Source organism: Atta colombica, unplaced genomic scaffold, assembly GCF_001594045.1.
Source record: "Atta colombica isolate Treedump-2 unplaced genomic scaffold, Acol1.0 scaffold13, whole genome shotgun sequence".
NCBI classification, from domain to species: Eukaryota; Metazoa; Arthropoda; class Insecta; order Hymenoptera; family Formicidae; genus Atta; species Atta colombica.
Window position 1 is genome coordinate 498,669 of NW_017259217.1, and position 22,689 is coordinate 521,357.

A 22,689-nucleotide genomic window follows, 5' to 3' on the forward strand; every position below is an offset into this window, starting at 1 on the left:
ACTTTATATTTTGCGAAATCTTCGATATATAAAGGAAATGTATTATATTGCATCGTTATCTTCATATCTTCGGTGCCGCAAAGTCGCAAGCTAGCGGCCATTGATAGATATCAAACTATCAGATTATATCGACATATATCGACAGATATTCACTATACTTATGAAAGTATTATTCTGAAAATAATGTCACATATATAAATACACAATAAATATTTATGTTAAAAGGAATAGACATCTATCATTTTTTTTACATCCTTCAGCCTTCATTTCTTTATTAAATGTAAATGTGTATTTCCCAAAATAAATTTTATGTTTTTGCACAATGCTTGTTTTCAATTATTTTTTGCATTATTAATGCGTATTGCATTATTATATGTTAACAATTTTTATATCAACAACAATTAACAGTAAAGATATCGAACTATATTCAGAATGCACTTTTACGATGTTAATATTATATTTAGTATTAGTTCATGTTACATGTATACTATAGAATTTCAGGTATAAAAATGTATTTATCGATAAAAGAACATTCTGAATACAAGCAAATATGAATTTATGTATGTACGATTGACATGGATTGACGTAACATGTTATTGTGACTGCTATGGTAACGTAACCCTTATAAAGCGAGTAAAATGGTAAGTTGTACTGTAAAGGAAGAGGTTGAGTGATTTTTTTTTATGATTTTCTGTTCAAATCACGTACACACTTAATGCCTAAAATTTACATTAGTGGGACAATTCTGATAAAAAGAAAGTAAAAGTTTGGAATTACACGATGGAGAACCTGAGTTGTGAACAAGAAAAAGATAGAAGTCAAAGAAAGGAAGAAATTATAGAGCAAGATAAAAGCGATGAAGGAATTGACATTTATAAATCGGAATCATGCACAGAATTGACAAAGCAAAGCGAGGAGTTAGGAAATTCATCATTCGTTAGGAAATCTCGTAAAAAACATTGCGATTGGATAAAATCCACTTCCCACATGTATTGCCCAAATACTAAGCTTTCTAAAAGTTATCACGTGCATCGGAAGACATATGATCGTTTAAAAAAATATATTAAAGATGAACCGGAGATTTTCAATTTGCCACAAAAATGTGAAGCTTCGTCTTCAAAAAGGTAAGCTACTAGCAGTTGGTAAAATATTGTTTGTTTCTTGCAAATAACATTATAAATACGTTATAATGCTTGATTACGTATTTCTATTTTCTGTATAAAGTATATATCAAATTTTGTCAAAAAAATTATTAAATAAATTTAAAGCAGCACCATGGCACTAAAGAAAAAGCAAAAAATATCTTCCAAAGATGATTATTATATGTCACTATGTCAGAAGAGATCTGAATTTCGAATGCATCTGATCAGGAAGATCAAAGGACCGATGAGATACAACGAAATATGTCACGAAGACAAGATAGAAATTTGTAGTGACTATGCAAAGGAATGTATGATTTTAGATGATAACGTTTGCGGACAAACAACAGCAACTTTGAGCGACATCGATATTGATGACATTTGGCTCACGGAAAAAGACAAAAATCTCTTAAGGTATTACTACTATCTTCTTCATGAGGTTGACGCCACTCATGCAGGTACCTTAGATTCTGACACGTTAAAGAAGATAACGAGCATGGTGTCCGCTGAATGGCAGAAGAAATACAACAAATGCTTCAATCAAATGATTAGAGAATTACAAAGTGACTATGTTACGAACATGAAAAAATCTATCGTTGACTTTGTGCTGCAGGAACCCTTCGAGGAGGCGCTCTTTGCTCCGGTAAGTATTATTGCATAAAGAAGCATTGCTGGTCTCGCGCTATGACGTCACTGCGTTTATCTTAGTGCCGAGACACTACTCTCCAAATGTCTACAATGATATAGGTATATGAGAAAGTATTATTTCACGGGCAGTAAAAATTTTGAATGCCTGATGTTGGGTTCAACATGCCCTTTTGTCAATAATCCTATACGGTCGCTGCTCTTTACACTCGATTGCTTTTTGCGATTACACATTCCGATTACACATTGCAGCCGTTGCTCTCCCGAGAAATCACCGAATTGTCGCTGGAGTACTGTATTAAATATAAACAAAGAAGAGCAAAATTGGAGAAGAGATCGATTATGCTGTATCACCCGTGCATACGCAAAACTTTAGATTACTGGTATCGTGAATATGGGTTAGTAAACTGAAATGGCATATAGCATCAGAATATTATTATACATGAAATGATTTTTGGTCCAGTATAATCTCGTAATTCATAGAAAGGCCAGACAAATAGACATACGAGAGCTGACATCGTACAGACAATCGTACGATCTTTCAAAATTTGATTATGAATTCTTAAGACTTCTTAAAGATACGAGCGACGATCTTCTCAAACGATGGTTGCCAAGAATCTGCAATATTTTACTTATAGTAAGAAATTCGCTGTATAACTTAAGCCTTAAACGGTAGAAACACTTCTTATAGATATTAATTCGTACCTGTTGTCAAAATCTCTACATCAATAGGCTTCGAAGAAAGGAACTCTACCATCTGTAAATAATCCGCAATATAATAGATTCTTTAATTGTCTTGCCTACGTCATGGAAGATCAACTACGAAATTTGTGCTTACGTTCGATGGAAGACTATATTAATTATCTCAAGGACGTTGGTGTAAGTATAATTTTTAGATTAGTGCCGGATTAAAAATTTATTTTTAATGCATATTTCGATCCAATATACTAAATAAAATTATTTTAAGCAGTATACAAATTGTGGCTTTAATATAAACGTTGTGGTACGAAATACATCTATCGTTTTTGAGCCTACATTCAAAGCATTTGCAAACGGCCTTTCAATGTTGCTAAATTCTCTTTATGATGCTGTAACAACATTACCACGAGCGGAAGTAAAACTCAAGTGGATTTATCCGGATAGTAATTCCGTTGAATTGCTCAAGGTACACACATAATAATGAATGAGTTAAAAATATCATATAATGTTTAAATAAAATTATTAAATAATTACTAAAAGTATCATTTCCAATAATTATTTGATCATTATCAATATAATGATTAAAAATTATTAATAAAGTTATATTAATTATTAAATATAATTATTAAATTTCTACCTGCTTTCGCAGCCAATGATTTCTTCAGACCTTCTTGAGCAACATACGAACGTCATATCAAATTTAATTGAACAATATAAAACTGATCCGGAAATGCAGTTGCATGAGTTCGATAAATATATGAGCTTAATAAATAATAAGGACATCAATTACGTTCGAGACTTTCTAAAGACCCAACCATCTAATCCGTATCAGCAATATTGTGAACTTGTTGATTATTATGATCGATTGAGCAAGAATATTCCACTAGAGTTTTATTGGACATCTTTTACTGATCTCTTTAATGTTCGCAGACATTATATTATAGGACATCTCGCTTCTACAGCTGCTCATCTCAAAGATGAATTAATTTCAAGAATGGTCGCTGATTATCAACAAAAAGTTCGAATGTACGTTTTTCGCAAATTTGATTTAATGACTAAAAATTATGACAATAATTTATCATCTAATAATTTTTAATTATTAGTATAGGAGATATTTATCAAAACATCGCAGATCGAGCATTAAGTATACCGCCAAATACGTCAGAACTTATGAAATTGCAGGCTTTTATACATAAATCTGAAACGGAGACTGTTTTTGAATTAGAAACTCGATTACGAGAAGTAATGAAATATATAATATTTTTATCAGATTATCACCATTTAACACCTGTTGAATTAAAGAACAATAATTTTGTTTTTCATTGGTAAGCGTATTTTAATTATATTAATTTAATTTGCAATAAAATTTGTTTTATGATTATATATAAAAGAATTGTTTCACTTATGACATAATTACATATAAAGGAAAAAAAGTTTAATTACATCTAGAAATTTTGAATAATGTAAATAATTGAATTCTCATATATTCAGGTATCACACAATACCTGAAATTTTTGAAAAACACCGAGAAATAGTTGCAAGTAAAACGGGCGAATATCAAGCAACACTTAAAGCCAGAATCGAGAAATTTGAACAGGATCTTCAGATTTATGCGAAATATTGCAACGAGTTGCAATATTGGGGCAACGTTGAGGAGATACAACGATACAAAAAGAAAGCTACGAGTCTCGATCAAAAATTGATTGCTGCTATAGATTTAATTTTAAAATTCAACGATGAAGAAAAGTTATTCGGATGGGAAATGTCAAAGTATCCCTTAAGAAAAAAGGTAATACAAAAAGATAGAATTTTATTGATTCATATTTATCAGCACATATATTTTGAAGCAATCTAGTGATACAAATAAATTATAGAAATATATAGAAATTAATCATAAGGTCAAAGCTTTTATAGTTTTAAAAATATAAAAAATTCGGCGTTTTATATCTATATTTTTTATCTCATGTTATTTTTTTATGCGGAAGGAATAATATTATTTTTATTGGTAATTAGATAGCTGATAAGTTGGCACCCTACAAAAAATTCTATGACATTGCCTGTGAATTTTTAACTAATTATGAAAATTGGACTGAAGCTATGATAGGCTCATATGATCCCGAAATAATTGAATCTGAAACGGTCAATGCATATCGTTTATTATACAAGTTGGAAAAAACTTTTCAAGAACCTGCAGTGAAAAAGTTAGCAGAAATCGTAAGAATAAAAATCGAAGATTTTAAAGAGCATATACCGGTGATATTGACTCTCGGGAATCCTACTCTGAAAAGTCGCCATTGGGAACAGATTTCGGAAATTGTTGGGTTTCCGATAAAAGTCGATCAATACATGACGTTGGCCAAGGTAAAAGCGAACCTAACTAGTTTGTCATTGGCTACTGATCATAATCGTATTTATGTATCCGTAGATTCTCGACTATGGTCTAGGCGATTATGTCGTGAAATTTGATGTAATATCTGAGTCGGCTACTAAAGAGGGTAATTTGGAGAGGGCTTTATTCAAAATGTATTCGGATTGGACGGATATCGCTTTTACTGTCAATCTTTATCGTGAAACTGGTACATATGTTATTGCCAGTGTAGAAGAGATACAGCTGTTGCTCGACGATCATCTAACAAAAGCCCAAACGATGAAGAATTCTCTTTACATAAAGCCATTTGAAAAAGAAACTCTGTAGGTTTACAAAATTTGTATAACTGTTTTATACAGAGAAAGAGAGAAAGAGAGAAAGAGAGAGAGAGGGGGGGGGAGAAAGATTTAATTTCCTTTAGTTTAATTACTACTTTAATTGTCAAATAAAGTTCATGATCATTTATCATTCTATGCTATTATCTTATTATTTTATCAGAGAATGGGAAGCCAAGTTACTTTTGTTACAAGATATTTTGGATTATTGGCTCGAAGTTCAAGCAACGTGGATGTATCTTGAACCAATCTTCTCATCGCCCGATATACAGCAACAGATGCCAGAAGAAAGTCGACGATTTACCGCCGTAGATAAAGTTCGTAATTATTCATAATGTAAATTACCTCGTTATATGCAAAATATACATATATATAAATTTATAATAAATTCAAATTTAAATGATGTGTAAAATAGATCTGGAGAGAACTTATGGCAATCGTCGCGATTGCTCCAGCAGTTATGATCGTTGTTGATATCGACAAGATGCTGGATCGCTTGAAAAAATGTACTACTTTGCTTGAATTAGTGCAGAAAGGACTTGCCGCTTATCTAGAGAAAAAGAGACTCTTCTTTCCGCGATTTTTCTTTCTGTCTAACGATGAACTTCTAGAAATTTTATCTGAGACAAAAGATCCCACGCGGTATATATGCCTTATTATGCAGATTATTATGTATATTCAATTCGTAATTGTTTATTTTAATTATAGAGTGCAACCACATTTGAAAAAGTGTTTCGAGGGTATTGAAAAATTGAGCTTTACCGAAGTCATGGAGGCCATAGCTATGATGTCATCTGAAGAGGAGATGATTATTTTCGAGGATATAATCGATACGACTATTGCGCGAGGACAAGTGGAAAAATGGCTTCTTGAACTTGAAAAGGATATGAAAAAAAGCGTCAGGGCTCAGGTTAATTGAAATAGAACAAGAAAATCTTACATTAAATCATTAAATATATTGATTCGATTTTTTTCTTCAGGTAATACGAGCTAAAAATGCCTTTCCGACTAAAGCTAGAAGCCAATGGGCTCTGGAATGGCCGGGGCAGACTGTTCTCTGTGTTAGTAAACTATACTGGACGGCAGATATTACTGATAAGCTTTCGAAGAATTCCAAAAATTTAAGAGATTATATAGAAACGTGCACATACGAACTTAATGAAATTGTCAAGCTCGTTCGCGGTAAATTATCATCGCAGAATCGAACGACTTTAGGTCAGTATTTTGTTTGGCAAGAATTAAGTATCCCAGTTATTACGATTCAGAAATTACTCTTTTCTTCTAATTTTTATTTGCAGAAGCTGTAGTAACATTAGATGTTCACAGTCGTGATGTGCTGGTGCAATTATGCGAGCAAAATGTAAATCAAATCACAGATTTTAAGTGGCTTTGTCAACTGAGATATTATTGGATAGTGAGTACATTTAAATACGCAGTCATTCTTTTCAGTTTATTTATAATTTTCATTTACTTTTGTTATCGTATAATATATATTCAGTGTCGCCAGTATGAAAATATATACTTTTGTTCTATAGGACGACAACTTGTATATAATGATGATAAATTCTGAGCTAATCTATGCATATGAATACTTGGGCAATACGTCACGATTAGTGATCACACCACTCACTGATCGATGCTATCGTACCTTGTTCGGTGCTCTCAACCAGCATCTCGGCGGCGCTCCGGAAGGACCTGCTGGGACAGGAAAAACTGAAACTACCAAAGATCTGGCAAAGGCAGTTGCCAAGCAATGCGTCGTATTCAATTGCTCGGAAGGGCTAGACTATATCGCTCTAGGAAAATTTTTCAAAGTACAAACTGGAAACATTTAATTTAACAGCTTACAGATACACAAAAACAATTATACAGAATGTCCCATTCTAATCAATCCAATTAATTTTTTCCGAAATTATTGATATACAAAAAATGTTTCATCAATAATTTCATAGATAATTAATTGAATTGATTAAAATGGGACGTCCTGTTTTTTATCAAGCTGAAATTAAAAAAAATTTTTTTTTGTTTGAGTAATATAAGCATCAAAAATAATCTGTTGTTTTTATAAATTATAAAAAATTATTTCTTATTCTAAATATGTATTAAATAATTCAACAGGGATTAGCCTGTACAGGTGCATGGTCTTGTTTCGATGAATTCAACCGCATTGATCTAGAAGTCTTATCAGTAGTGGCGCAGCTAATATTAACTATTCAACGAGCTATACAGGCAGGGAAGAAGATGTTAATATTCGAGGAAACAGAGTTAACACTTGATCGTACCTGCGCGATATTCACCACAATGAATCCGGGATACGCTGGCAGAACGGAATTGCCAGATAATTTGAAAGCTTTATTTCGACCAGTGGCTATGATGGTGAGATTAAATCTGCGTTTTGAAAAAAATATGCTTTATTTTCTTTTACAATTATATTGTATTTTTAAAAATATTTAATAGGTACCGGATTACGCTTTAATAGCAGAAAACATTTTGTATTCATATGGATTTTACAACGCGAGACCTTTGTCTGTTAAAATAGTTATGGCTTATAAATTATGCTCAGAGCAACTGTCTAGCCAGAAGCATTATGATTACGGTATGCGAGCAGTAAAAACTGTCCTAATAGCGGCAGGACATTTGAAATTGAAATATCCAGAAGAAAACGAAGACATTTTAATCCTGCGTAGTATAAAGGATGTGAATTTGCCCAAGTTTCTTAATGAAGATATACCGTTGTTTCACGTGTGTGAATATACGTCTATATACATTACACATGCTCAAATAAAGGGAATAAATCATCAAGAATATATCATTTTAGGGTATCATCTCGGATCTTTTTCCAAACGTGCAACTTCCTGAACCGAACTATGTGTACTTAAATGCATCCGCGCATAAAGCATGCGCCGCTGCAAATATCCAGTGCGTTCCTGCGTTTCTAGAGAAAATTCAGCAAATATACGAAATGATGTTAGTCAGACATGGATTTATGATCGTCGGATATTCCTTCGGTGGCAAGACTACGGCCTACAGAATGCTGGCAGACGCACTCGAAATTTGCGAAGAAAATGTAAATATTCCTAACACATTAAGTGTTACTTCAGTTCCAACAAAAAATGATAGCAGTTTATAATGATTAAATCAAATGATTAAATTTAATGTTAATTTTAAATAGAATTGGATAAACGAACGCAAAGTAGAGATAACGGTGATCAATCCAAAGGCAATAACTCTTGGACAATTGTATGGGCAATTCGATCCAGCGTCTCACGAATGGTACGACGGTATTCTGGCTATTAGCTATCGAGCTTTTGCAACTTCGTTAAATGACAATCGAAAGTGGTTAGTCTTCGATGGTCCAATAGACGCGGTATGGATAGAAAGTATGAATACTGTTCTTGACGACAACAAAAAGCTGTGTTTGATGAGCGGAGAGATCATTCAATTAGCGCCGACGACTAACTTGATATTCGAGCCATTAGATCTAGCAGTTGCTTCACCGGCCACGGTATCTCGTTGCGGTAAATTGGATCTTTAATGGGATCTTTTAGTAATAAGCAAGCTTGAAATCTGGAATTAGATGATCAACGAATTGTTCAAAACAGGAATGATTTATATGGAGCCTGATGCATTAGGATGGGAGCCTATATTAAATTCTTGGATAGCCAAATTGCCAGAAGTGATAGATGAATGGCTACGAGTCTTTCTGTACGAATCGCTATTCCTCAGGTTTTGTAAACCTCTTTTTCATCTATTACGCCGATGCAACGTAAAGGTAGAAGATTTATTTTTGATAAAAATAAAATTACGTGTTATAAGTATTGTTCACTTGTATTTATTACTTTGCAGGAAATATGTCCGATGCCCGATTCAAACCTTTTACGATCTATTACTTATCTCATGGATTGTTTCATGGATGACTATTATAATGAAGAAATAGTACAATATTTAAGCGAACTTGATCTTCGAGCACAGCTAGAAGTCGGGATCAGATAATCAAATAGTTAATAAAATGTTGTAAGTCATAATGAATTAACTTTATAAATATTTATGTAGGGTTCGTTTTTCTTTTCGTGCATCTGGGCAATGGGCGGCACTTTGGAAGCCAAGTATAAAGAATCATTTAGTATTTTATTTCATGGGCTTTTGGAGAAAGAATTTCCTCGGATGTTAATGGACACATATCAGTTACAAGAACCGGTTCTACCACCTTTAAAACCTTATATATTTATCATGCCAAAGCATAATCTGGTATTTGATTACAGATTTATTAAAGAGGTAAACTTGCAAAAATTTATTTATTTAATTTTGATATCTAGATAAAAAATATTTTTATCTTTTAAGAAGATGTTTTATTTCGCTAAATTTCTTGCTAAACTTGTGTTATTCTTTTTTCATTAGGGCAAAGGAAAGTGGAAATTATGGTCGGACGAGCTATTACTGGCGCCCCCGATTCCCCGTGACATCCCTGTCAATCAAATAATTGTGCCAACCATAGAAACAATACGGTACACGGCACTCTTTCAGATGTTGGTACAACATGAGAAGCCGGTACTCTTTGTAGGTCCAACAGGCACCGGAAAGTCGGTATACATAATCGACTTCCTATTGAAGAAGAACAATGCTGAAGTGAATAAGCCGTTGCTGATTAATTTTTCCGCGCAAACCACTGCTAACCAGACGCAAGATATTATTATGAGTAAATTAGATCGCAGGCGAAAGGGCGTTTATGGGGCTCCTATAGGGAAACGATGGATTGTCTTCGTCGATGACGTTTCAATGCCATTGAAAGAGACGTTTGGGGCACAACCGCCCATAGAATTATTACGGCAATGGTTGGATCACTGGCAATGGTAAATCCTGAAGTGTTTGTCACTTAAGATAAATGTCCCAGTGACCGGATATGTACCTATATCTGAACACTTACACAAGATTTATTATTATTAAATAAATGTTTTTCTTATAATACAATATTATAATCTAATTATAGATATATAAAGATTATTTTAAATAACATTTGAGATTAATAATAATATAAACAAATACAGTTTTGTATAAATGTTCGGATATAAGTATATGTCTGGTCACTTCTGGAACGTTTACTTTATTGACATTATCTGATTTTTTAATTTTAATTTATAATTTTATAATAAAGTTATTACATATTTGAATATTGCTTAAATAGTGTTAAATTTCATTTTAATAAAATATTCGTAATTTTTATTAATTTCTTATTGGCAGGTATGATAGAAGAGAAGCAACGTTAATAAAATTGATTGAGATCCAATTAATGTGTGCTATGTCTCCGCCAATCGTAGGCAAAGATGTTACGCCGCGATTCAAACGACACTTTTTCGTTTTGGCAATATCTGAATTCCAGGATGACGTTATGATTGCAATATTTAGTAAGATTGTTCTGTGGCATCTCGATACAAGGTCTATAAATTAAAAAATATTTAAGATTTATAAAAATATTCACAAAGTATATTTTAAATTTATTCCGAGTAAATATCTTATTTTATGAAAATCTATAATGAATGTAGTATATGTTTTTTTGCATATTGTAGGGGTTTTAGTAAAGAATTTGATCCATGCATTGATCAAATTGTTTTAGCAACGCTAGATATATATAAAGAGAGCTTGCTCAGTCTGCTACCGACACCTGCGAAATGTCATTACATGTTTAATCTTCGAGATTTTTCCAGAGTTATTCAGGTTATCTAACATTGTTTTATTATTCAATTTATTATTACTAATATTTTCGAGAAAATTTCTTTATTAATTATTGCAATTATTACGCAGGGAGTGCTTTTATCAGTTCCAGAAACTATGCCTACACTATCAAATATGAAACGATTATGGGTTCACGAGATACTTCGTGTATTTGGAGATCGTTCCGTTGACGAAACTGATATCAATTGGCTGATACAGCAAATAAGTGTAACACTGAAGAAACGTATGGAAGTTTCGTTAGACAATCTCTTCGAAGATCTACTTCCACAGGATATAAAAAAAGTAAAATTTTATTCTTCCATTAGCTAGAAAAGTTAAAAAAGAAAATTATGCTTTGACTTTTCACATTTTTACGTTTTCTGTAGATCACCATAAATGAATTACGAAATTTGATATATTGCGATTTTGTCGATGCTAAGGTAGACGTTCGTTTGTATCAAGAAGTTAGCGATTTAGAACAATTACGAGAGATCGTGGAAACATATGTTTCTGAGTATAATTCAATGACAAGGAAGCCTATGAATCTAGTGTTGTTCCGGTAAATCTGTTTTATATTTGATAAATGTAATATTTGTAGTTAACATTCAATCTTATGCTATATCTTTCTATTATCTTTCTATTATGCTATATTCTAATATGAAGATTCGCAATCGAACATCTATCGAGGATAGCTCGTATCATTAAGCAACCACGAAGTCATGCTCTCCTCGTTGGAGTCGGTGGATCTGGAAGGCAATCTTTAACCAGATTGGCGTCACACATTTGCGACTACGACGTGTTTCAAGTTGAACTTACACAACAATATGGCCAGCATGAATGGCACGAGGATATTAAAATTATTTTGAGGAAAGTCACTGCTACCGAATTGCATTCGACTTTTCTCTTCAGCGATACGCAGATTAAAGAAGAGACCTTCTTGGAAGATATCAGCAATATGCTTAATTCAGGAGAAGTAAATAACATATCGATTTATTATTTATCTTTATTATTTATCTTTATTCGTTATTTTGTTTATGTATATCTTTTTGCTCGTTAAAAAACATTTAACAATGTGAAAAAAATTCAATTTTGATCTTTATTTAGGTGCCTAATATATTCGCGGCTGATGAGAAGGCCGAAATATGCGAGAAGATGAGAATAATTGATCGACAACGAGAAGAAACATTACAAACAGATGGTAGCCCTGCGGCACTTTTTAATCTATTCGTACAAATCTGTCGTGATCAATTACATATTGTTGTCACTATGTCTCCTATCGGTGACGCTTTTAGAAATCGAATTAGGAAATTTCCGGCTTTAGTTAATTGTTGCACCATAGATTGGCTTCAGGTATTAAAATAAAATCATCAGTGTTGTTTAAAAAAAAAATATAGAAATAATGTTATATCCTTAATATCATCGCGTTCAAGCCATGGCCTAAAGATGCGTTGTCTGCTGTCGCGACGAAATTCTTGGCTCCTGTTGAACTTACTGATCATGAAAGAAGTGTCGGTATTGATATGTGTCAATTCTTTCATGTATCCATTCAAAATTTAAGTGACGAATTCTTAATTCGTTTGAATAGACGCAATTATGTGACGCCTACATCTTATCTCGAAATGATCAAGACTTTTCAGACTTTACTCGATAAAAAGCGTGGGTAAGTAAACTTCGTTAAGCTTCGTAATTTTTCGTTTAATTTTTTATAATGTTACAGAGAAGTGCTGCACACTAAGACTCGATATGAAGGTGGATTAGGACAATTGGATAGCACACAACATCAAGTAACAGAGATGCAGAATATATTGAAGCTATTGCAACCAAAATTGATTGCAGCTACGCAGGAAATCCAGGGAATGTTGATGGCCATTGAGAAAGAAAGTCAGGAAGTCACTGAGTTTGAGAAAGTAGTCAAAATCGACGAAGCTGCGGCTGAAGTAAGATCATAGAATCCCTATTTGATTACTGACATATTATTTTGTGCTAACAATATAATACAATATTTTATTTTATTATTATATATTATTTAATATTTTAATGAAAAATTAAATATTAATACATTATATTGTTAGAACAATAATATATTATTGACATTAAACATGAAACACAAGTTTAACGAAACTATACTCCTATATAAGTTATTATCATATAGATAGTCGCGAATGAAGCAGCTGTGATAAGAGCTGATTGTGATGCTGATTTAGCTGCAGCTATGCCTATCTTAAATCGAGCCCAAGCAGCGTTAGACACATTAACATTGGCAGATATTGCAATAGTGAAAGCAATGAAGCATCCACCTTATGGTGTGAGGCTTATCGTGGAAAGTGTTTGCGTCCTTAAGGTACAAGACAATTGTGCAATGAACAGTATATTGCCATTCGCAAAAAATCTGGCATAATAATGATTCAGATTTTTTATTTTATTACTTATACATTGTTGCAATTTCAATGAATTATTATAGCAAATAAAGCCAGAGAAAGTACTGACAAAGGAGGGTATACAAATTGAAGATTTCTGGAAGCCCGCCTTAAGAATGCTCAGCGATGTTAAATTTTTAGACTCGCTACTTCAGTTTGATAAGGATAACATACCGGATAAAGTAATCGAAACAATACGGAAAGAGTATCTGACCAATCCAGACTTTGATCCGGAGAAAGTCAAAAAGGTGTCAACGGCTTGCGAAGGATTATGCCGTTGGGTCATTGCAATGTCCGAGTACGATATAATCGCGAAAATCGTCGCTCCTAAGAGACGAGCCCTTGCGCAAGCTGAAGCTGTATATCATAGTGCTATAGAAAAATTAAATATGAAGAGAGAACAATTGCGTCAAGTACAGGTACGTATTGCGAATATCAACAAAAGTAATACAAAATGATAATCAAATTCAATTTCTAAAAAAGTAATAGTACATTTATATATGAAAAAATAATAGTACATTTATATATGAATTTAATATTTAAAAAATTTTTTTAATCTACTATTAGAAAAAATTGTTGGATCTTCAAGAAGCTTTAAACAAAAAGAAGACGGAGTTTCAAATAATGTTAGACCAGGTGGCGGATTGTGAGATGAAATTGAAGCGAGCCGAAGATCTCATCGGAGGATTAGGCGGAGAATATGCACGATGGTCCCAAACTGCTAAGGATCTAGGCGACAAGTAAGAACTTGTTGAAATGGATCTTTATTTATAATTATTGCAAATTTTCTTTTAATTATTGTGAATGTATTATGGTAAATTCACATTAATTTGATTTTTTCTACTTTCTGTAGATATTATCGGCTAACGGGAGATGTGCTAATTGCTTCCGGTGTAGTGGCTTACTTAGGTCCATTCACTATGCCGTTTCGCGTGCAGCAGATAAACGAATGGGTACAATTGTGCACGGATATGCAAGTAATTTGCAGTTACAATTTCTATCTGCGCGATGTACTTGGCGATCCAGTTTTGATCAGATCATGGAACATCGCCGGATTGCCTGCCGATGTATTTTCCATCGACAATGGAATTATCGTTACGTAAGTAAATTGTAATCTCAGTAACATATAATGTTACGTAATGCTAGTATTTTTTTAGAAATGCCAGAAGATGGCCGTTGATGATAGATCCACAAGGCCAAGCTAATAAATGGATAAGAAACATGGAAAAGAAGAATAATATAAGCATTATTCGATTAAATCAACTTGATTATGTCAGGATTTTAGAAAATGCGCTACAATTTGGACAACCAGTGTTGATAGAAAACATAGAAGAAGAGTTAGATGCCATTCTTGAACCGATACTTCTTAAACAGACATTCAGGCATGCTGGTGCATGGTGCATAAAACTAGGCGATGCTGTAATAGAATATAACACTAATTTTAGGTACTCTTGAATTATATGTATACAAACTGCTGCATTTTTAATTTTATATTAACAAAAGCTCATTGATGCAATATATTTTTATTAACAAATTTTATTGCTTATTATATGGCAATATATGGATAGCAAAACGATTACTAATTTTATTTTATTAGAAATAATTTTGTTTTTGTAAATTGTTTCGTCATAGTCATTGATTTAGAGAGAAGAAAATATAATTTAAAAACTTGAGATATTTTTCTACATAATATATTAATCATATTGATACATAGGCTTTATATTACGACAAAATTAAGAAATCCTCATTATCTGCCGGAAATAGCTGTAAGAGTAACTCTGCTGAATTTTATGATAACACCGAGCGGTCTAGAAGATCAGTTGCTTGGGATTGTAGTTGCGAGGGAAAGACCCGATTTGGAATCAGAAAAAAATATTTTAATCGTGCAGAGTGCTGAAAACAAAAAGTATATTCTTTAATATACTTTATACTCTTTCTATTTTATACGATTTACTTATATAATTTTTTACTTTATGATAGGATGTTGAAAGAGACAGAAGATAAAATCTTGGAGATACTTTCCGTGGCAAAAGGTAACATTTTAGAAGACGAAGAAGCTATTGACATTTTAATGATGTCTAAAAATTTGAGCGATGATATTCAGGTAAAGCAAGCGGCCACGGAAGTCACGGAAAAATCGATTGATGCTGCGAGATTGCAGTATCAACCTATCGCGGCTTATTCGACTATACTTTTCTTCACAATAGGTAAATAAATAGTGCAACATCAATAATATCAAGAAAAGTCTTTAAATTAAATGTTTTAACTGAATTAATTTTTTCACAGTATCTCTAGCTAACATAGATCCAATGTATCAATATTCATTGCTGTGGTTTGTGAATCTTTTCAATATGGCTATCGATCATACCAAGCCGACCGATAATATTAAACAACGTCTGAGAGACTTGACCAAATATTTCACATATTCCCTTTACGTCAATATCTGCAGATCTTTATTTGCTAAGGATAAATTATTATTCACGCTACTTCTCGTTTTCAATCTGCGTGAGACTGGCATTACACCAGAAGCCGCGAGCCAATGGTTATTTTTATTAACTGGTGGAATAGGTTTGGAAAACCCGTATCCTAATCCTACCGAGTGGCTGCTCGTAAAATATTGGGATGAACTATGCAGATTGGATACTATTAAAGGATTCGAAGTAAATTTTTGTATAATCGATTAGAAAATCGATATTTATAGATTATATTTGTCAATTCCATAGGGCATCAAAGATTCATTCTCCAACGCAATTGACAATTGGAAGAAGATATTCGACTCGAGAGAACCGCAGAAAGAAACTTTCCCAGCGCCATATGACAAATTAAATTTATTCGAACGATTATTAATTTTGCGTTGTATCCGTCCCGATAAAATTATCCCAGCGGTGCAAATGCTCGTGGAAGGTAAAAGACATGTTACAAGCGAGTATCAATCAAATGAATTAAACAGACATCATTGATTACTTCAATTATTCGTATTGTAGAACAAATGGGTCCGCAATACGTAGAAGCACCACCTTTCGACTTAGTATCTTCTTTTGCGGATTCCAACTGTAGTATTCCATTGATATTCGTCTTAACTCCCGGTGCCGATCCGGCGCAAACCTTGTTGACATTTGCCGATGAGCAAGGCTATGGTGCCAACCGTCTTTTCTCTCTGTCTCTTGGCCAAGGTAAGTATTTACTGTATGAAAATTTCGTATAAAACTAACCGTGTCATTGTCTCAGGTCAAGGACCTATAGCGGAGAAATTAATAAGAGACGGTGTGTGGAATGGTAATTGGGTAGTATTGCAAAATTGTCACCTGGCCAAGAGCTGGATGCCGACTTTAGAAAAAATATGCGAGGGTCTGACACCCGATTCGATTCATCCTGACTTCCGGCTATGGTTAACCAGTTATCCGGCAGAACATTTTCCTATATCGGTCCTTCAGAATGGTATCAAGATTACGAATGAACCGCCCAAAGGACTCAGGGCCAATATTTTAAGATCCTACAAAAGTGATCCAATCAGTAATATAGAGTTCTTCGAAGGCTGCATTCAAAGCGAATACTTTAAAAAACTACTGTACTCGTTGTGCTTCTTCCATGCTATCGTACAAGAGAGACGGAAATTTGGCCCGATTGGCTGGAACATTCCATACGAATTTAATGAGACAGATCTGAGGATCAGCGCTTTGCAATTGAAGATGTTTTTGGACGATTACAAGGACGTGCAGTTTGATGCTTTGATGTACCTCACGGGTGAATGCAACTATGGAGGTAGAGTTACAGACGAGTGGGATCGTAGAACACTGAATACTATTCTATCAAAATTCTATTGTCCGTGAGTATTAACGAATTGTGTAATTTTAATCAATTAAGAAATTATTACTTATGTCTTTATTTAGGAAACTATTGACTGATGAAATATACTACTTTGACGTATTGTCTACTATTTATTATTGTCCGATTGTTAAAGAATACGAAGCATATGTCGCATACATTAGAAAACTTCCGATAATTACAGAACCAAGTGTATTTGGCATGAATGAAAATGCCGATATACTTAAAGATCAGCGAGAGACAGATCTATTATTCTCTTCATTATTGCTCACTCAGGTAATTTTTATCTAATTTTTCGTGAAAATAATTATATTATGTATCGTATGTATTATAATTATTTTTTTTATTTTATCAAACTTTATTCAGGATCGAACGGTATGTAATCATGATATTATCATAAAAAATAGAATTTTAATTTATACTAATCGCTAATAAATTTTATATAATCATAAAGTATTAAAGATGTATTTTTTATAATTACTTTTTTTTCTTGCTCGATCTCAGGATCTTTGGAAAATGAATGAGGTATGTTATATATCGCTTTTTGAGATTACGATCACGATTTGAGATTACTTACATCATGCGCACGTAACTTTAAATTAATCTTGATTTGATTCTCTCTGAGCTTGAGGTGGAATCTTAAGCTAAATGGACTAAACGACTCGAGTAAAGATAATGAAACATTTTATTATCTTTTCTCCTAGGAAGCTGTTAAATCCGGTTTGAGACAAACTTCTGACGATGATATAGTTTATGGTGTCGCGGCAGATATCTTGGATAAGCTTCCAAAGGATTATGATCTCATTGCAGCACTTATTAAATATCCTACACTATATAGTCAAAGCATGAACACTGTGTTAGTGCAAGAGATGGATAGATTTAACAAATTATTAAGCTGTATCAGAAATAGTCTTATTAATGTACAAAAAGCTATTAAAGGTATATATCAGTTTAAAAAAAAAATTCATACATGTGAAATATTATTAATTAACTTAAACTATCAATCTTTTATATTATTTATATGTATATATAAAAGTATTATGATAAAAATTGAATAAAAAAAATTAACGGCACCTTAGAAATTATATTAATATCGCAATACCGCAGGTTTGATTATAATGTCTTTTGAGCTTGAAGATATTTATGGAGCAATCTTGATGAGTAAGTTACCTCTTTTGTGGAAAATAAATTCTTACCCCTCCTTAAAACCTTTGGGCAGTTATATCAATGATTTTCTACAACGTTTAACATTTTTACAAGTAATTATCTGTATATTAGCGTTTTGTTCTTTTTAAGTTAATGATCTTGAACTATTATATTTTGAAACATGAATTTATTTTACAGCAATGGTATGAGGAGGGACCACCCATTACATTCTGGTTGTCTGGATTTTATTTTACGCAAGCGTTTCTAACTGGAACACTGCAAAATTACGCGCGGAAGTATCAGATCCCTATAGACCTTCTTACATTTGATTTCGTAATCCTGAAAGAAACTGTCTTCACGATTAAGCCCGAGGATGGCGTTTACATTTATGGGTTATTTTTGGACGGTGCAAGATTTGATATAAAGAAAATGTGTATAGAGGAGAGCTTTCCCAAAGTACTTTACGATAATGTACCTTTTGTAAGTAAATTTATTCCCCAAGAAAGATATACATGTATTCATAAATCAATGACAAAACTTATCTTTTCGCTACAATTCCAGCTGTGGCTGATACCAATGAAGAAGCAAGATATCGAAGAAAGACCATCGTATGTTTGTCCATTATATAAAACCAGCGAACGCCGTGGGGTATTATCCACTACTGGTCACTCTACGAACTTCGTCATAGCCATACGATTGCCCACGGAAAAGCCATCTGAACACTGGATTATAAGAGGAGTAGCTATGCTTTGTCAACTCAGTGAATAAAATATGCTAATGTAATATCACTTGCTCCTTCCTTCTAGTTTTCCCATTACAGTAGTTTAGATTATGTATCTTAGCATATTCGTAAAATATTATTTTCGATTGCTTTGTTTTCTCGTTCGTAAATTGATGAACTATTTTAATAGCACACTGTATTCTGGGGATGTTATTAGGATGTTCAAAGGATGTACGGAGATCCTGCATCTGAAGGTCTGTGCTATTAGGATAATATCATTTGTTTGTTCAAATATAAAATTGATGAATTTTTGTCTATTTTCTTTTTGTTTTTCGTCGTTTTTTTAAAGAAATACGCTCAAAATATGCTTTCCATGTTCTTTGGATAATTTTAGCGGCTCGGTTCCGCCTAAGCAAATCTAGTTGTTTAGTGAAAGCTATCATTAGCGCGATTTCTCGCTGCTTCTTGAATTGAATATACAGTTCCCGTTGCACGATCAGCTGATCCTAATGAAAAAAATTAATGACAGTTCAGAAAAATTGTACATATTAAATATATATTAAATGTAAGATTAATATATTACAAACCTCCATTTCTTTAATTTTCCCTTTAATAATTTCATTGTTTTTTGATAATTCTTCTGTTAACGCATGAGACGCACCGATGTCGCAATCGTATTTAGCAAGAAGCGCAATATATTGTTGTTCAATGTTTGCACTGAAATATAAAATTAATAAAATTGAACAATCACTTTTTCATATTCCTAGATGATAACAAATATTCTCTAACTTTTGATCTTTTTATGGAAATTGTTCCACATTTACCATATATCAAAAAGCTTTTTCTCAGATGTTGCATTGAATTCTGTAATATTGTGCAATCTACGCTCTGCTGAATCTATTTCAGACTGTAGTATTTTTCTTCGTGTTTCTTCTCGTTCCCTTACATTCATCATTTCCCGCATTGATTCCTCTCTATAAATAAAATTTGTTAAGAAATTATAATACAACAAAGCGAAATGAATTTTATTTCAATAAATAATACATTTCTCAGTACATTTCTTTTGGTATCTCTACTTCTGACGTTTCCTTGATGCTTTGCATTATTTCTTCCTCGTCATTTACACAGATAACAATATCTCTCAGAAAAATTTCAGAGCTCGAGTTTTGTTCTTCAGACATCTCTTGTAAAGCTGCCATAATAATTGATACTTTAATCTGTGTCCGAAATAATGCATATATATTAACAACAATAGAATTTTTCTTCATTAAATTTACCTTCGAGTTCCGCCAAGACTTCCGCTATTTTTGTCCGGCAATCATGCAAATTGATAGCGTGCATGGATTCTACATTGGGAGTTTTCTTCATGCGGGATATAACGAATTTTTTTAAGAGCTCGATGAGATCGATGATCTCTTGAAGCAAAGACGAATCATCGACTCCGCATTTTTTAATCTATTAAATAATAAAGAATGATTCGATCAAGATTATTTTTTACTTATCATTCAATATTCAATTGTATAGAATGAATAATTTTGAAACTATTTTAATTTTATGAATGCAACATAGATTTTTAGCGCGAAGTTAATGCGTTGTCATATTGATAAAAGAGATTCTTTTTCAGACTCGCCGATTAAAATTACTGAAACTTCGGAAATTCTCTATCTAACAGCCAATCAGTGCGTTTGAAAAGCTTGTGGTACAATACACGAAATATGAAGTTTGGAATCGAGTGAAGTTATTGAAATAAATATTAAATAATAATAAAAATTAAATAATAATTAAATAAGAAAAATTTTGAGAAGTAGAATGAACACTTTTTCAAATAGAAAAACGTAAAAGAAAAAAATTAATATTTAATTAAGAAAACAAAGAAATTCATTCATTTAAATCGAATATAAATTTTGTAAAATTACCGATTCCTTTATCCTGTTAGTAAGGCTCGTCAAAAGTTTCTCCATTCGAGTTATTGAAATCGTGATGTCTTCTTGCTCGCTCATGATGCTTTCTCTCTCTGATGCTCGTTTCTATTAATACGTTTCTATCAACAAGTTTAACTTTATTTTTCAATTAACTCTTCATCTTTTTTTAATTTTAAGAATAAAAAAAAGATGAAGAGTAAGTTGAATCTAGAAGTTAATCTACATTAGTAGAACGGACATTAGACTCTTGGACAATTTTATCTCTTTATTCGCAGAATTATCCAGAGTATATATATGATATATCTAACGATCCAACAATACATATACTTCTATGGTTACGATCCTTACATTCCAACGTGCTTTCTATGCAATATCGATGATATGGAGCACTTTTCAACATTCTGCCACCTGAAATTATAATTCTTTTAACTTAAGACTTTGAGATATCATATATTTTCTAAGAATCTATCATTAAAATATTCCCAGCAAATAAGAATGGATTGAAATGGATTCAGATTTTCAGAAATATTGATTCACGAATGTTAAAATGAATGCTTTTCAATCCTGAATGTATTTTTATTCATTTATAGGAATTGCATGGAGCATATCTCTTTCAATCTAAAAATAATATTAGCTTTTTCTGTGTATTGTGAATACTGTTCAATTCAAAATTTTGGAAATGCAACTTTTCAATTCAATCCAATTGAATTTAATTAAATCCAATTAAATCTAAAAAAAAATATTCGCTATTTAACGCATTCGGAATTAGAAAAAAATTTCAATCCATTTTAATCCATTCTCGTTTGCTGGGCCATCGCAATTTTTTTCATGCATGAATATATGTATAAATTAAAATGTATGTATATATAAATATTCAAAAACATGTATAATCATATATGAAATATGTCCATATACATGTTCATATATTCTTCTTTCTTTTGTAACATTACTTTTTACAAGTATAATAGAAATAATAATAGTAATGTGAAAAATAATTAAAAGAATAATTTTCACATTATTTGTTTTAGAAAAAAATCAAGTTTAAAGTAATATAAAAAAATTACTTATGTATAATTATATATAAAATTATGCATAATAATAAATTGTGTATGAACAATTTTTTTATATTTTTCCAAACTTGTTTTTTTCTAAAACGAACAATGCAAAAATTATATCTTATTATTTTTTCACATTATTATTATTTCTATTATACTAAAAAGTAATTTTACAAAAGAAAGAGAGTATGAACATGTACATACAACATAAAATTTGCAGTATCACTGCAAAATCTTTGCAATATTGCTGCATGTAACGTTGCAACAATATTGCAACAGTGTTGCTGCAACTTTTTTGTGTAACTTTGTGCTGTAGGGATATGGACATATTTCATATATGATTCTACATGTTTATGTATGTTTATACGTATATTCATCATGAAAAATTTTTTATAATAATCATTATTTTCTGTATACATCAGCAATGAGTATAATAATTAAGCTTATTATATTTTATCAACTTTTCTTGCTATTATGTATCTGTGTGCATGTGCATAATTATATATAAAAGTACATTTATATATAAAAAAATAAAAATATTATCATTTTTCGCGATCATTGTTTTGCATCATTGTGCAATAGATACTCTAAATTAGAATGTCGATAGGAAAAAATAATTCCTGTCTATATACGTTTCATGCTGCTCCGAGAGAAGGCGTTCCTCTCGGTGCTGTAGGCTCGGTGCTGTGCGATGAATCGCATACATGC

General features: G+C 32.2%; 2 protein-coding genes across 2 annotated transcripts; one reads left to right on the forward strand and one right to left on the reverse strand.

Annotated features, from left to right (window-relative positions):
* Window positions 1-780: 780 nt before the first annotated feature.
* On the forward strand, window positions 781-19,080 carry LOC108684255 (dynein heavy chain 7, axonemal-like). Its single transcript, XM_018188484.1, has 47 exons — window positions 781-1,124; window positions 1,272-1,782; window positions 2,517-2,663; window positions 2,755-2,949; window positions 3,133-3,509; window positions 3,587-3,808; window positions 3,975-4,272; window positions 4,497-4,844; window positions 4,909-5,174; window positions 5,350-5,503; window positions 5,602-5,828; window positions 5,895-6,096; window positions 6,167-6,401; window positions 6,485-6,600; window positions 6,722-7,000; window positions 7,305-7,562; window positions 7,644-7,928; window positions 8,005-8,253; window positions 8,359-8,704; window positions 8,789-8,958; window positions 9,033-9,164; window positions 9,240-9,461; window positions 9,585-10,036; window positions 10,425-10,619; window positions 10,751-10,898; window positions 10,986-11,198; window positions 11,282-11,454; window positions 11,559-11,868; window positions 12,000-12,245; window positions 12,326-12,555; window positions 12,613-12,832; window positions 13,048-13,236; window positions 13,357-13,731; window positions 13,880-14,052; window positions 14,166-14,411; window positions 14,470-14,757; window positions 15,027-15,218; window positions 15,293-15,519; window positions 15,599-15,972; window positions 16,036-16,216; window positions 16,297-16,485; window positions 16,541-17,138; window positions 17,203-17,413; window positions 17,842-18,076; window positions 18,245-18,396; window positions 18,482-18,763; window positions 18,845-19,080. The coding sequence occupies exons 1-47, from the start codon at window positions 781-783 to the stop codon at window positions 19,049-19,051; spliced, it is 11,889 nt and encodes a 3,962-aa protein (XP_018043973.1). The 3' UTR covers window positions 19,052-19,080.
* Window positions 19,081-19,292: 212 nt separating this feature from the next.
* LOC108684256 (IQ domain-containing protein D-like) lies at window positions 19,293-21,004 on the reverse strand. The gene is made up of 6 exons (XM_018188485.1): window positions 20,921-21,004; window positions 20,282-20,459; window positions 20,061-20,196; window positions 19,829-19,978; window positions 19,592-19,721; window positions 19,293-19,510 (listed from the first exon to the last, which is right to left on the reverse strand). Exons 1-6 carry the CDS (start codon window positions 21,002-21,004, stop codon window positions 19,319-19,321), a joined length of 870 nt encoding a protein of 289 aa, XP_018043974.1. The 3' UTR covers window positions 19,293-19,318.
* Between the last annotated feature and the right edge of the window lie 1,685 nt (window positions 21,005-22,689).